The sequence below is a fragment of the Phodopus roborovskii genome, unplaced genomic scaffold (genome assembly GCF_943737965.1).
Source record: "Phodopus roborovskii unplaced genomic scaffold, PHOROB, whole genome shotgun sequence".
NCBI lineage: Eukaryota > Metazoa > Chordata > Mammalia > Rodentia > Cricetidae > Phodopus > Phodopus roborovskii.
Genome location: NW_026126480.1, coordinates 34,935,871 through 34,951,440, shown reverse-complemented (window position 1 = coordinate 34,951,440; position 15,570 = coordinate 34,935,871). Strand labels below are relative to the sequence as shown.

The 15,570-nt window shown below is 45.0% G+C and overlaps 2 protein-coding genes across 2 annotated transcripts in view; one reads left to right on the top strand and one right to left on the bottom strand.

Annotated features, from left to right (window-relative positions):
• Sbk1 (SH3 domain binding kinase 1) overlaps nucleotides 1–15,570 on the bottom strand; it is a 253,873-nt gene that overhangs the window by 96,879 nt on the left and 141,424 nt on the right. The gene's annotated exons all lie outside the window — the stretch shown is intronic.
• Nucleotides 90–12,625, top strand: Nfatc2ip (nuclear factor of activated T cells 2 interacting protein). Its single transcript, XM_051192932.1, has 8 exons — nucleotides 90–850; nucleotides 1,477–1,549; nucleotides 2,715–2,835; nucleotides 3,387–3,467; nucleotides 3,558–3,744; nucleotides 6,008–6,152; nucleotides 6,293–6,402; nucleotides 10,369–12,625. The coding sequence occupies exons 1-8, from the start codon at nucleotides 479–481 to the stop codon at nucleotides 10,525–10,527; spliced, it is 1,248 nt and encodes a 415-aa protein (XP_051048889.1). The 5' UTR covers nucleotides 90–478; the 3' UTR covers nucleotides 10,528–12,625.

Genomic DNA, 15,570 nt, shown 5'->3' with positions numbered 1-15,570 from the left:
TGGACCTCCTGTCACACCGATATTAAGGAGACAAAGGTATGATGTCCACAATGACACAGGCCTAAATCCTCAACTTCTAATGTCCCGCCCACCCGGTTTATCCCGTCACTTCCGAGTACGAGGACTACAATTCCCAGGATGCCCCAAGTCTTCCACCAACCAGAAAGATGGATTGCTCCAATGGGCGGGTTCCTGGGGAAGGCTGGGTCTGGAGGAAGTTTAGCCAATGGGTGAACTGTACAGAATCGAAACCTTCTTTGATTGCGCCGAAGAGATTGGAATCTTTGGCGCCTTTGTTTTAGTGGAGGGTGGGTGATAGATGGGTATATTGACCAATGAGAAGGTGAGTAGGCGGATCCAGAGCGTGTGGGCGGAAAGAGGTGCTGACTGACAAGCTGTTCGTCCAATGAAAGGTAGAGTCTCTGGTGTTGGGCCGGCGAGGCTCTGGAGGCCGGCGTGTGTGGAAGCTGTGTGAGAGATGGCGGAACTCGGCAGGAGACGGGGTCCGAGGTCCCGCGGTGGCGGTGTTGGCCGAGGCGCTCGAAGAGCCCGGGTCGCCCGTGGGCGGCGCCCTCGCGCCCCGCAGTCTCTGTCTCGGCTCATTCCAGACACAGTGCTTGTGGACTTGGTCAGTGACAGCGACGAGGAGGTCCTGGAAGTCGTCGCGGACCCGGTAGAAGTGCCGGCCGCCCGGCCCCCCGCGCCGGCAGCACCTGGGCAGGACAGCGACAGTAACAGTGAAGGAGCGGACGGGGGCCCTACGGGAGCCCCTCGTACCCTGGTCCGGAGGCGGCGGCGGCGGCTGCTGGATCCCGGAGAGGCGCCGGTGGTTCCTGTGTACTCCGGGAAGGTGCAGCCAGGTCCCCAAGGAGGGCTGTTGAGGGAGTGCTAAGGCTGGCGTTGTGGGTTTGGCTCAGGGAGGTGGGATATGTGTGTGGGGGGATCATGGATACCTTTAGGTTGTAGATACGAGGGGCTTCGGGTATGTTGGAAGTATGCAGATTTCTGGGATTGTAGTCTTCATCAGAGGGAGGCTGAGGGACTAGGTAACAGAGGATTCAGAGAGTATTTGGAAGGTCTAGGGACTAGTATTTGGCGCATGTTGCATTTTGAGGTTGGAAGCAATGGTAAGGAAGCCAAAGACTTGGGATATTTATTGGGAGGTGGGTGGGAAGGTGTATGGGGATTCAGAAAGGACTGGGCTGTTACAGGATCCTTAGGGCTTCGGGTGAGCCAGGTGGCTGGGGCTAGCAAAGTGGTTAAGGGGGAACTAAGCTTGCATCCTCAGAATGCCTTAGAAAAACGGGGTGGGAAGAGGGTACTGTATTTTTGGACCATGAGAAAATTGGACTGTAGGTACGCTTCAGAGGTGGGAGCCCTTAGAGAAGACTTAAGAGCTGGAAGTGGGGGAAGAAACATTCCCAGCTTGAGTAGACAGGATGTGAGACCCACCTTCTCCCCCTTTTGTCTTTTTAGGTACAAAGCAGCCTCAACCTCATCCCAGATAATTCATCCCTCTTGAAACTTTGCCCCTCAGAGCCTGAAGATGGTAAGGGAGGGCTGGTAGCTAGTGTCCTGCATTGGCTTCTGAGACTTCCTAGAGTTTGCATCCTTGCAGTCAATGTTGTCTTCCCTCTCTGTTTCTCTCTGCCTCAATGGAACCTAGGGTCTGGTGAATGGTGCCCAAGTGCTGTTCCATTGAGGCACATCCCTGATTCTAACTGGGGTCGGGAGAGGGGACTTCTGTATCTGACCTAGGGAAAGGGTCTAGTTCAGAAAGGAGCTGGCCTAGTAATCAGAAGGCACAGGATATTAATTACTTAACAGTGATATCCACTCCCTTACCCCATTTAGGTCCTAACAGGCATACGAACATAAGAATATATCAGGTTTTGAGGTGCCTCCCTTAGTCATTCTGATTGTGCTATCATACTAGAGGTGGATGGGAGGTGCTGAGACTCTCTGACATCATGTTACACCAGAACTTCCATTCCTTGGGAATGTTCCATTCCTTGGGAACACTATGGAGCCAGAAGAGTGTTATTTGACCTTTTTCAGAACAGCCCATTCTTTATTCTTTCCTATTGATAGGATTTTTGCAAACCCTTTATATAAAGGACCTGCATTTGAGCCCCAAAACCTAGGTAGAAAAAAGCTCAGCGTGGTGGCGTACACTGGTAATCCCAGCACTGGGGAGGTGGAGACAGGTGGGCCCCTAGGGCTTGCTGGCCAGCCAGCTTATCTGATCAGCTAGTCCCAGGCCAATGAGAAAGACTGTCTCAAAAAACCAAGATGGATGATACCTAAATAATGACATTTGAGGTTGATTTGTTAATCTACACATGTACACATACACACTCAAAACATGCGCTTACACATGTGTATTCATGCATTCAAAGTGCTAAGTGCCTATTTTCTTCTTTTAGTATGCTTTCCCTTTCTTTCCCTTCGTTAGTGGGGATTGAAATCAGGGTGTCTAGTGTCACTGAACTATACCCCCATCTCTTACCCACACATTTTTAGAACGGAAAGGAAAGACTCTGTGGCCTATGCTGGCCTTCCAAGTCCTGACTTCTAGCTCAGTCTCCAATACCAAGATTTGCTTGTGCCCCCACACCTGGCCTCCTCTGGCCCTCCCTAAAGCCTTTGACTTGTCTTCTTGGCCTCTCTGCCATCTCTTAGCTAACCCTTTCCTCTTTCTCCTCTGCCCCTAGAGGCAGATATGACAGATTCTGGCAGTCCTCCCCCTGAGGATGCCCTACTTCCAGGTTCTCCCTGGAAGAAGAAGCTGAGGAATAAGGATGAGAAAGACGAGACGAAAATGGAAGAGTTTCTGTGAGTGAGGCAATAAGGCCCTGGGAGCAAGAAGGGCATTGGAAAGATAAGCTGATGAAGGCAGGACTTTTGGGTGGCTCTCAAAGGCTAAAAAGGGGTGGAAGATTAGATTCAGATGCACATAGAGGTGACTCGACCTTCTAGACCATCCTTAGGAGTAGAGGTGGAAATACAGGATGTGGCTCAGACTCCACCAGCTGTCCCTGTCCACTCTACTTCTCATTACTCATCTGTAAAATAGGGCTAGTAATGCTACTTGAGATTCATTGAGTGGCTGGATAGTAAGTGCTTGGTGTCTGCTGGATATTTGACATTTTCTTGGAAAGTGACTTAATCCTAAAGGGAAGAGTTTCAATTGCCCATTTTTGGGTCATATAAATATAAAAACAATGTTTTTAAGAACTAAACATGTATTCTAGTAAAGTGATGCTACTGGAAAGTGTTTTCTCTTGATTCTCCACTCTCTCAGGTTCCTGGAGGTCCCAGCCCACAAATGGAAGTGTGTGTTGGAATCTCTTCTTTGCCACCATCCTGCCCTTCTCTTTCTGTAGGGACCAGGACATCTCTCCTTTGCCCCGACCGTCACCAAGAAACAAAAGCAAAAAGCATACTGAGGCTCTCCAGAAGTTGAGGTGCTGGTGCTAGGGAACTCTGGCTGTTGCAGAGAAGGGCAGATTGAGAGGCTTTTGAGCCTGAGTTCTCCCAATGTCCTGTCTACCCAGGGAAGTGAACAAGCGCCTCCAAGATCTCCGGTCCTGCCTGAGCCCCAAGCAGCACCAGAGTCCAGCCCTTCAGAATCCAGATGATGAGGTGGTCTTAGTGGAGGGGCCTGCCTTGCCACATAGCCCGAGACCCTTCACCCTCAAGATCCGGTGTCGGGCTGATCTAGTCAGATTGCCTGTCATGACGGTGAGTGCTTGGGCAATAGGGGCAGGATCTGTGTCTGCCTTTGGAGGGAACAGTATTGAAGTGGTAGTGTACTGTCAGGAGGGGCCCATTGTCCTTCCTGCTCTCTAGAGCTCCCACCACCCTTTCTCTCTACACCTTGGCACTTGCTGTACCCTTTGTCTACATTTTTCTGGCAAACTACCCATTTTTCAAGGCTACTTAGGCCAGCTGTGATGGTTGGCACTTATCTGTAATCTCAGCACCTGGGAATTACTAGAATTTGAAACCAGCATGGACTATACACAGAAATACATGATATCTTTATGAAGCTTTGTTTTGTTTTTCATTCCAGACAGGGTTTCTCTGTGTAGCCCTGACTGTCCTAGAACTCACTCTGTAGACCAGGTTGGCTTAGAACTTAGAGAGAGCTGCCTTCTGGCTCCTGAGTGCTGGGATTAAAGGCATGCGCCACCACTGCCTGGCAAAACTTTTTTTTTTTTTTTTTAAGATTTATTTTTTAGTTATATCCAGGTGTTGCTGGGTGGTGGTTGGCACATGCCTTTAATCCCAGCACAGAGGCAGGAGGATCTCTTTGAATTCTTGGCTAGCCTGGTTTACAGAGCAAGTTCTAGGACAGCCAGGGCTACACAAAGAAACCTTGTCTCACAAAACAAACAAACAAACATTATGTCTAGCTGAGTGTCTGCATTCGGTTATGTGCAAGTAGCTGCAGAAGTAGAGGCATTGAATTCCCAGGAGCTGGAGTTACAGTTGTGAGCTGCCTGATATGGGGGCTGGTAACCAAAATCAGCATCTCTGGAAGAGCAGCAAGTGCTGTTAACCACTGAGCCACCTCTCCAGCCTCTGAAGCTCTTAAAAGAGTCCTTCTCTAGGCTCCCTTTCCCCTTCCAGGGCCCCATGCTTCCCTTCTATGCTTCTACTGCCTTGCACAGAGCAAGTAGCACACAATAATCCTGAGCTCTCCCAGCTTCCTGGCAAAGGCTGATATTTATAATAGGATGATAGTTCAAGAGTGCTAGTGGAAATGAACCCTCATGAACACGGACTGTGTGAACAAGCAGCTAAGCCCAGGGTTGCAAGCTGACAGCCTATGACCTTATCAGTACTACTTTTTGGCCTCATAGGGTACTTCTGAATAGACAAGTGGTTGGAGTTTTGTCTTAGTGACAAGAGAACTTGGCATAGTTTACGTAAGGCCTTGAGTTCCATCTCTAGCACTGAGAAAAAAGAACAAACTTTGTAATGGGTGATTTCTTCAAGGTCTCAGATTTCTGACTTTAAGGAATAAAAAATGGTAGTAGTGCCTGGAGTGTATATGAGGTCCTACCCCGTTCACTTTTTTTTTTTTTTTTTTAATCTTCTAATCCATAAATCCATAGCTGCTTCCTGCCTGCCTGCCTCCCTCCCCTCCTTCCTTCTATATCGTGGGAAAAACAGATAGGCTGAATAGATGTTTATTCAGGGAGAAATAACTTACAACAGAGACAGATGAACAACAGCAGGTTCCTGTCCCAAGGATGCCTCTGGATGCTCTCTGCCTCTGTCCAGCAAGCAAGAGAGTGCTCTGGGGTTCCTACCCCAGACCTAGTTCCCCCTTGTCAAGTCCACACCTGTCCCCACCCCCAATGGGCGTGGTCAGTGCAACAGGCAGGCGTTGACAGAGTGAATATCTCACTGTCTCCCATCCTCTCTCTCTCTTCTCTCTCTTTTGGGGTGTGTGTGTTAAGGGTATGTTCTTGTGGGTTTGTGCCTGTGTGCATGTAGGATGTGTGCATGACTGCATGCATGTGTTTGTGGAGGCCAGAAGATGATGTCTGGTGTCTTCCTCAATTGCTGTCCACCTTGTTTTTTAAGATGGCCTCTTTCTAAACCTGGAGCTCATTGATGCAGTGAGGCTGGCTGGCCCATGAGCTTGAGGGATCCTCTTATCTCCACCTCAGCACTAGGATTGCAGGTACTACCTGTCATTCCTAGCTTTTTATGTAGTGCTGGAGATCCAAGTCAGGGCTTCTTGCTTGTATTCCAGGCACTTTGCTTACTGAACCTCCTCCTTAGCCCGAGCTGTTTAATTTCTCTGTGCTATTTGCATAGGTCACTAAGTGTCACTATTTAATTTTGTACTTGCCAGGTAAATATGGTGGATCTCACAACTGAAGAGTTCAGCAAGTGGCCCAGGCCAGAAACTTGTTTTTTTGGGTGGTGGCTCAGGGTTGGGGTGTGGAATTCCAAGGATGGAAGATTCCTTTGTTTGTCTTCTTCCTAGTCGGAACCCCTTCAGAATGTGGTGGATTACATGGCCAATCATCTTGGGGTGTCCCCAAGCAGGATTCTTTTACTCTCTGGAGAGACAGAACTGTCCCCTACTGCCACCCCTAGGACCCTAAAACTTGGAGTGGCTGACATCATTGGTGAGTGGAAGGCAAGAAAGAGAGGGGTCTTGAGGAAGCCTTTGCTTTGGGTGGGGGTTGGGGATCTGGAGACTTTACAGAGGCAGGTTCTGCTGCCAGTCCTCCACTTTAGTCTGGATTCTCAATCCTGCTCTCCATAGATTGTGTGGTGCTGACAAGTTCTTCAGAGGCCACAGAGACATCCCAGAAGCTCCGGCTCCGGGTGCAGGGGAAGGAGAAACACCAGATGTTGGAGATCTCACTGTCTCCTGTAAGTAGGAGAAGTGTTGCCCATACCCCTCCCCTTTCCTTTGCAGTCTCTTGTCAGTTGGTCAGTTGGCAGGGCATGGGCTCCTCCTAACCCTGACTTGCTGTAAATGCCCCTCTGTTTCTTTGTGCCTACTCAGCCTAGGTCATGGTGAGAGAGAATATTGTTCAAGTTCTGTACTAAGTACTGTTCTGTTGCTATGACACACCACCATGACCAAGGCACCTTACAGAGGTTAGAGTCTATGATGGCTGAGTGGAGGTATCCTGTCAGGCTCCTGGAGCAGCAACTGAGAGCTCCCATTGCTGATCACAATCAGGGAACACCAGAGGACATGTTTTTTTAAGCCCTCAAAGCTGTCTTCCAGTGACTTGCTTCCTTTAGCAAGGCCAGACCTCCTAAGCTGCCCCAAACAGTGCTACCAACTGTGGGTCAAGTATTCAAATGTCAAAATAAGCACAGTCTGAAGATCGAAATTGATTACCTGGAAAGAAAACAAAACACTTGACAGCTACTGTAGATTTACACAATTAGGCAGCTCTAATTGCTGTGATTTCTCTTCCCCTTTAGAACCTTCACTCACTTCTGGAGTTGCAGAAGAGAGCATGTCCCCCTGTCTGATTTAATCCTCCATACTTATTTAATGAGTATCATCTGTAATTTTTTTCCTCAGATTGTCTTTTACTTCATTTTTAAAAAGACCTTCAAAATAAACTGTTAAAACACACACACACACACACACACAAAGCAAATGAGAGTTTATGGCAGACCATTCTCATTCATATCACAGCTTCCTTCCCTCTTCTACTAGCAACCATGTGTTCCTGCTTAGTTAGGGTTTCTATTGCTGCGTGGAGACACCATGACCACAGCAACTCTTATAAAGGAAAACATTTAATTGGGGCTGGCGTTCTGGTTCAGAGTTGTAGTTCATTATTATGGTGGGAAACATGGTGGCATGCAGGCAGGCATGGTGCTGGAGAGGTAGCTGAGAGCTCTACATCCAGACTGGCAGGTAGCAGGAAGAGAGACTTGACAATGGGTCTGGCTTGAGCTTGGCTTGAGCTTCTGAAAACCTTAAAGTCCTTCCCCAGTGACACAGTTCCCTCAACAAGGCTACACCTACTCCAACAAAGCCACATGTCCCAATCATTTCAAATAGTGCCACTCCCTATGAGCCTATGGAGGCCATTCAGACCACTACAGTCTCTTTCCCATTAAAAGGAAAGGACCCTTGTAAAATAACAAGGATAAATAGTAATAATGGCTTTTATTGTCTTTCACTGAGGCAGACAGATCTCTGTCTCTCTGTTTCTCCTCCCGCTTTTTTCTCTCCTTCTTTTCCCTTCCTCACCTTCCTCAACAAACTTTCCACATTAGAAAAAAAAAATTTGCTTTTATTTATTTAATTGATGGTGCTGAGGATCAAATCCACACCTTGTGCATGCTAAGCTGTTGTTTGGTCACTGAGCTGTAAACACATCCCAAAGCTATTCTTCTTACTTTTTAGTTTTAGGCCTTTTTTTTTTTTTTTTTTCCTCTTTGTGTTTGTGTGGGTGCTTGTGCCACAGTGCATGTGTGAAGGTGCACGGATAGCCTGTGGGAGGTGGTTCTATTATGTGTGGTTCTGGGGTCATCAAGCTTGGCAGCAATCCCCTTTACCTGTGAACCATCTCTCTGGCTCACTTTAAAACAGCACTTCTCAACCTGTGAGTCATAACCCCTCGGGAATTGGACAACTCTTTCAAGGGATTCCCTAAGACCATCAGAAAACATGGATATTTACATTGTACTTCATAACAATAGCAAAATTAAAGTTATGAAGTAATAACAGATTTTATGGTTGGGGGGGTCACCACAACATGAAAAGCTTTAGGAAAGTTGAGAACCACTGCTTTAAAACTTGCTCTAATTTTTTTTCTTGTTTCATTTTTGTATAATCATAAGTTATATATAATTCTTATTATAGTATATTATTAAAATTATTCTGATTTGCCAGGTGTGGCTTACTCCTTTAATCCCATCAATTCAAGAGGCAAAGGCAGGCAGATTTCTGAGCTAGAGGCCATCCTGGTCCAGGCCAGCCAATAGTGCATAGTGAGACTGTCTCAAAGGAAAAAAAAATCCAAAACCAAAAAATCCCCTAAATTTACTTTTGTTGATTTTCTACTGTGCCTATTTAAAATTGTATTATATAGTGTGTCATATGTGTGCATATGCCATGGAGTATGTATGGAGGTCAAAAGACAACTGGAGGGGGGGGGGTCAGTTTTCTACTTCACTCACCATATGAGTTCTAGGGATTGAGCTTAGGTCCTCATGCTGGCAGCCAAGTGCCTTTGCCTGCTGAGCTTTCTCACTGCCCCATAGTAGCTAAAGTATCATAGGTGTGTTATTATGCATGACACCTATGGGTTGGTACTAGCATGGACTTGAGGTACCTGCTAAGTGTCTTGGAATGTATCTCCTCTTGGAATGAACAAGGAACAACTCTACCATAGTTGGTGGGCTTAGAGCAGCAGAATTTGGTTCTTACTGTTGTGTAGATGTGTAGACTGAGACTCCACACTCAATCACCCTCTTTGTAGCTGGTGACAGCGAGAGCTCCTTGGTGTACTCCTGGTGTCTTTGTTTTCTCCTATGAAAATCTAAGTCGTGTTGGATTAGCTATCTGAATGAGGTGTGACCACCTCTAACCTTGATTATATTTGCAGAGGCTCTAATTCCAATAAGGCCACATTCATATGTACCAGGTCAGGAAGAGAAAGTGTCTTTGGGGCACACAGGCCAACCCATAACACGTTTCTAAGTCGCATAAACAACTTCCTTTAGAATTTATGTTCACTTTATTCATGTTTCTGTTTCAGAGGGGATGTGACTGAGTTTTAGAGACCCTGTTTATCCCATAGTCAGCATTCTGGAGTATTGTCCTCTGTGGTTCCCTCTGTAGTTCCTGAGGAACCTGTGACTAGTTTCCAGAGAGGAGCCTGCCTTCCCCTCTGTGGCTCTTACTCTTTTGATGTGCCCTCATCTTCCTTGTTCCATGTTCTTTTTCTGTTTGTTTTGTTAATTTATTTTAGATAGGGTCTTACTATGTAGCCTAGGGTGGCCTGAAGCTCTCTGTGTAGGCCAGGTTGGCCTGAAAATAGTGATCTTTTTGTCCCTACCCCGCAAGTACTGTCATTTCAGGCATATATTGCATGTTTGGCTAGAAGTTAACTTTTTTTTTTTTGGTGCTGGAAAATGAACTTAGCACATTGAACTTGAAAGTATGTGTTTAACCTGTGTACTGAGCTCCTGGCCTCTGAAAGTGTGTGCGTGACCATTCCTGACTGTGGGGATATGTTATTTATGATTTATTAAAGCTTGCCTGAGGATTCAGAAAGCAAAGGTAGCCTCAAGCTATAGAGATCAGGCAATGGTGGCACAGACCTTTAATCCCAGGACTCAGGAGACAAAGGCAGATGGATCTCTCTGAGCTCAAGGCCACCCAGGGCTACACATTGAATCAGTCTAAAAGAGTAACAGAGCTCACACCTTTAACCCCAGCACTAGAGGGATATAAAAGATGCAGAGCTTCAGTAGCCATGTTGAGGAGAGCATAGCAGTCTGAGTGAATCTGAGGAGCAGTTTGAGGACTGATCACTCCTTTGGTCTGAGCTGAGGTACAGATAAGAGCTAGTGGCTGGCTGCTTTGCTTCTCTGATCTTCAGCTCAAAATTTGGACCCCAATATCAGTCTCTGGGTCTTTTATTTATTGTGCTACACCTGGCCTCTGTCCCTTGTTTTCTACCTGCCCCTGTAGGATCTCCCTGGCCTGCCTTTCATATTCTTTTAGAGCAGGCTGGCCTCAAGCTCACAGAGATCTGCCTGCATCTGCCTCCTGAGTACTGGTATTAAAGGTGTGTGCCACAATAGCCTTTCTGATACCTTTCATATTCTATATCTGTTGTTTGTGTTTTTATGCAGGATTCTCCTCTTAAGGTCCTCATGTCACATTATGAGGAGGCCATGGGACTCTCTGGACACAAGCTCTCCTTCTTCTTTGATGGGACAAAACTTTCGGGCAAGGAGCTGCCAACTGATTTGGGCATGGAAACTGGGGATCTCATTGAAGTTTGGGGCTGAAGCTTCTTCCTCCTGTTTGGATACAGAGCCAAGACTTGGGGACAACAGCTCCCACTTTTATTATTATTTTTTGCCCCATAAGGGCTAACAAACTGAATTAGAACTTGTTTATTTATTTATTTCCGGTACTGGCGATTGAACTCTGGACTATGCACATGGTAAGAATGTATGAAGTTAAGGTAAAACCATGGCATGATCTTTGGCCTATCTCTTTTTGACGGTAGTCTCAAACAGTTTGGTAGTTGTGCGGCTGTGGCTGCCCTGGCTGTGTATGTTTGTGCCGTGTATGGCAGCCTCTGGGGCACAGAGAAGGGGTATTGGCTTCCCTACCATTTCACGTTCACTAGTGCCCTTCATCAAACATCTGTCATGTGAAACTGCATATATTGGGTTTGTTGAAGTAAATGAGCATTGCATCTGGGTGCTCAGGCTTGGGATTTATGCCACATTGGGAACCAACAGTGATGTTAATTCTCATTTGGGGCTGAGAAAGAATGCAGGTACATTCCCTGGTGGGGATACTCAGTTGCAGAAAAAAAAAAAGCAAGTGATGACTTATATGATGCTGACACGAAGGACTAGGTAGACAAGTGAGTAATTTTTAAAGGCTAACAATGGTGGTGTCTTCAACCCTGGGCATCCATTCTTCCAGAACTTAGCAGTGTCTGGTCCACACTTCCTGACATGTACATCTAGTCACATCTGAGCATGTGCAGCTGTTGAGTTTGAGGTCTACTCTAGTTTTCGGTCCCCCTTCACTTGTACTGTCTCTCCTGTTAGCACCCACTTAGTTTATCTGTATCTTTGAATATGAATGTCTTTATAAGATAAATTTCTGAATGTGTGTGATTTTAGTGTATATACACGGTATTGTGCAATAGACATTCTGTCTTCATTCAGTATGAGTGACAGTCTAGCCATGTTAGCGCTTTCTAGATCTGTTGTTGCTCTGATCTGCTGTGGGTGCCCCATAGTGGCATTTGATGATTTTTCTCACGCATTGCCTTAAGTGGGAGGATGCCTAAGTCTCCAGCTCCCTGAAACCATATTCCAGGCCACAGCAAACATATTTTTATGTGTCCCCTTTTGGGCCAGGGTAGGTAGTTGTCTGGCATTCTTGCCCAGGATGGGACTGTGGGTTATATAGGTTCATTTTTCTGGCTTTCCCAGAGTTCTCTTCAGAATGAGGATTGGCCTTTCTTGGAGCTTCTCTTTCCTTTATCTTTACCAGTGTTTGGTGTTACTGTACTTTCTGATTTTGCCAGTCCATTGTGTATAAAGCACTGCACATCTTAAAATCCCTTATCCGATCACCATTTCTCATCCAGTTTGTCTTTGTTAGCTGCTTGTTTTCTTGTGGGGCTTCCTTTTGTGTGTTTCTTTCCTTTGAGGAGTTGCTTGTGTGATGGGCGATTGCAAATAATCTTCAGAATAGCACTTTGTGGGTTCAGGGGGTTTTCACCAGACATTCTAAATTTTAAAGTAGACAGTTGGCTTTTGTTAGAAAGTTTGTTGCTTTTTTCATTTTTTAAGGGAAAATGAGAAAGAACTTCCAGAGTAGGAGGGACTCTAGCGAGAAAAATCTCAGGATTGATACTTTTGGATTTCTAAACTAGTTAGGAAACTTTTATTTTCTTCTATTAGCTCGCTAGTTTTTTTTTCTTTTGTTTTTATCTCTCTCATATTGAGACCACTAAATGAGAATGGAATTGTAATGTCTACCATGGGGTGGGTACTCACCAGCTGCAGCTGGGCTGTACTGGTTCTGGCTATTATATCACTTCTAAACCATCTGAAATGCACCTTTGTGTGGGAGAGCAAGTTTTATTTTGCTTTTAATTATAATGAGCCAGTTTTATAAGCTTTGTCTACTAAAAAAAAAAAAAATCTACTAATAATATGACTTTTACAAAAGTATGTCAACTTCTTAATTTTTTTTTGTGAGAATATGTTGTTCTTTTGGATTTGTAACATTTAAGTACTCCATGACATGGTGTAGCTTCCAGGTTTCTCAGCTCTTGTATGATGATTACTGAATCTGAACACATTACTATTATGTATTCAATCTTAACAAATAAAGGGAGATGCCTTTAACTTAGGAACACTTGATGCTTTCTGTCTTTGTGGCTCTCATGTGATCCCATTTGAAGTTCTGTGACAGAGATCATGAGTTATTCCCAAACACCTAATCTTCTTTTTTCTTGGTTAACAAAATCCATGGCTTTTTTCCCCCCTTTATAAAATTTAAATGTGAAACAAGGTTGTTTTATATGTCAATCCCAGTTCCCTCTCCCTCCCCTCCTTCACTGCTCCCCCCCCCAAAAAAAAAAATCCATGGCTTTTAATACAGTGCAGAGACACTCAGAATGAAAACACTCTGTGTTACAGCTCTGAGGGGAAAGGTATCCTGGCAGTCAGGAGCCAAGGAATACCACAAAGTCATACTCGTGGCCCAACAAACCTCATATAAGACATTTGTTGGGAGGGAAGAGGATGGCTGTCTCTGCTGGGGTTTGAAGGCCCAAGAGAGTTGAGCAGAACAGATGGTTTATATAGGATTTCCTTGGGGGGGGGGCTTCTAGGATGGAGCTTTCCAAGGTAGGGTTTGGTAGGATATCAAGTTCTGAGCTTGGGCTTTTTGCTGTGTATGGCAGAGCCTGGGACTGGTCTTTAGGGTAGTTAGAATGCTCTGTGGATGGAACCTGGCAATTAGGAGTTTGGTCTGAGCCACCTGTTGGAGAACCTGGATGAACTTAGATAAAAACTGAGGTAAATAGATAGGAAAGTAGTCAGCCCCAACGGTCCAGTGGTGATGGCAGCAGTCATGGTCAGGACTGTGAGAAAGGGTAGGACCTGAACTCTCCTTTGCCATGCCATGTCAATCAATAAAACTCTGTGGTAGGAATTGACAAGGGTTCTTTTATTATTATTACTATTTTTTTTACATGTCGATCCCAGTTCCCTCTCCCTCCCTCCATTGACAAGGGTTCTTCACACCAGATTCTACTCCTAATTTTGGAACAAAAAACCATCACAGCCTACCCAGCAGATAGGCAGTGGTACATATGTGAGTGCCGCAAAGAATTGAAGCATTGTGAATGCTTGGGCATAGGGGTTGGGTGGTAGTAACTAAGGATTAAGGTGTTACTGCAGTTTTTGCAATCCAGTGTGCCCATGGAGTATGTTCCTGAGGAGTTAAAGCAGACTGTGATACTAGAGAGAGGAGAGAGAGAGGGAGAGGTAGGAGATAGTAGGGAAATTTGGCTTAGAGTAATTGAGAGGTGAGGTGAGACAGTCTAATAAGACGAGTGAGGCTACAAATGATGGATGTGAGTTTGACCCAGGAGGGACACACAACCAGCACTCTCCAAAGCATCCAGGCAGAGTGTTACTCAGTAGCTGATACGCAATTAGGATGAGCCAGATTTGCCCTATGGAATTTAAGGACCAATATGGGTACCATCTTTAAGTTTCTGGCCACTCATAGTAATCTTCCTTTTGGTTATAGAGAAAACAGGCATAGGAGGTAAGCCCCAGTGAGGGAGAGATGGATAAGGGAGTTGGAGACTGAATCAGTCTTTGACAGCCTGATACAGAGCAATTTCTTGACCCTATTATGACAGGCTGTTGGTTAGTTAGAGGTAGGGGTCTCTTGAACTTTAAAATATCCATATGTCAGAGCTACACTACTCTGGACAGATGTAGATAAGAAAAAATAGAGGAGAGAGCAAGGTTAGATATCAAGTCAGCAACTTGAGTCAGTTTGTGTAGCACAAATTCTAATTGTTGTTAGTCAGGTATGGTAGGGGAGGGTTGGGGGCCGTGCTGAAAGATCAGAGAAACAAGGCAGCCAGCCACTAGCTCTTACCTCTACCTCAGACCAAAGGAGCAATCCTGTCCTCAACTCCTCAGACTGCTTCAGACTGATTGCTTTAGACTAACTGCTGCTCAGCCTGCCTAGCTAGACTGACTGCCTAGGTGGCAATGAGCTCCCGTCTCCTCCCGCCTTATATTCATCTCTCCACCCAGACACATCCCTTTCTGTCTCTACCTCCTTAGTACTGGGATTAAAGGTGTGTGCCACCACTGCCTGGCCTCTATAGCTAACTGGTGTGACTAGCTTTGTACTCCGATCTTCAGGCAGGCTTTATTTGTTAGATCATAAACAAACCATCACCACATTTCTCCTTTTTTGTCTAAAATAAAAAGGTTATAACTATATAAGAAAAACTATATACAATTAAATACAATATATATAATATATACAGGCAATAAGTACATCAACAATGCCTAATCTATTTGTACTGGACAAATTCAGAGAAAATACTCCATTATCTATACTATCTTGGTAAGTGCAAAGTGTTGTACCTTTCTATTCTAACTTGCCTTACCAACTCAAAATTATATCTCTCAACCTTATATATTTTACATTTCTTTAGTGAATTTCTTTTCTGAGTTTGATAAACAAGGAAAACTATAACTATCTAATCTTCAATTCCCTCAGAGACCCAAGAAGGAAATACTAACTGAATAAGTAGGAAGTGCTAGCAGGCAACTTCCAAAAAATGTGAGAAATGACAGAAACAGTTGGCTGCCTGGACAGTGTCCCAAGGTTTTTCTGCAATGTTGGAGCATCCATTTTTGACCTAAAGGCATAGAATATTAACACACTTTTCTGTGAAGCAGGATTTTTGAAGGGCTGTCCTACCTTGTCTTGGCAAAGTTCAGCAGTCCTTTCTTTTGTGTCCTGCTGGTCCAGTTTGGACAGCACACTGTCAGCAGTTGAAGCAGTTGCCCAGTGGTTTACTTGTCCCACAAAGAAAACAAACTCCATATGGAGTTTCTTCAGTGCCCATCATTTTCTCTGTAGTAATTTGGTGTTATCAGGTTCAAACATGTCTCATTGTGATTAAAAAAAAAAAAAAAAAAGAATCTATGCTATTAAAACATCTTCAATGACATATTCTGAAATGTTTGAAGATGACTTGTTTATCTAAAATATATCTGTTTGACCTTGAAAACATACCTAATGTGACTTCAAGT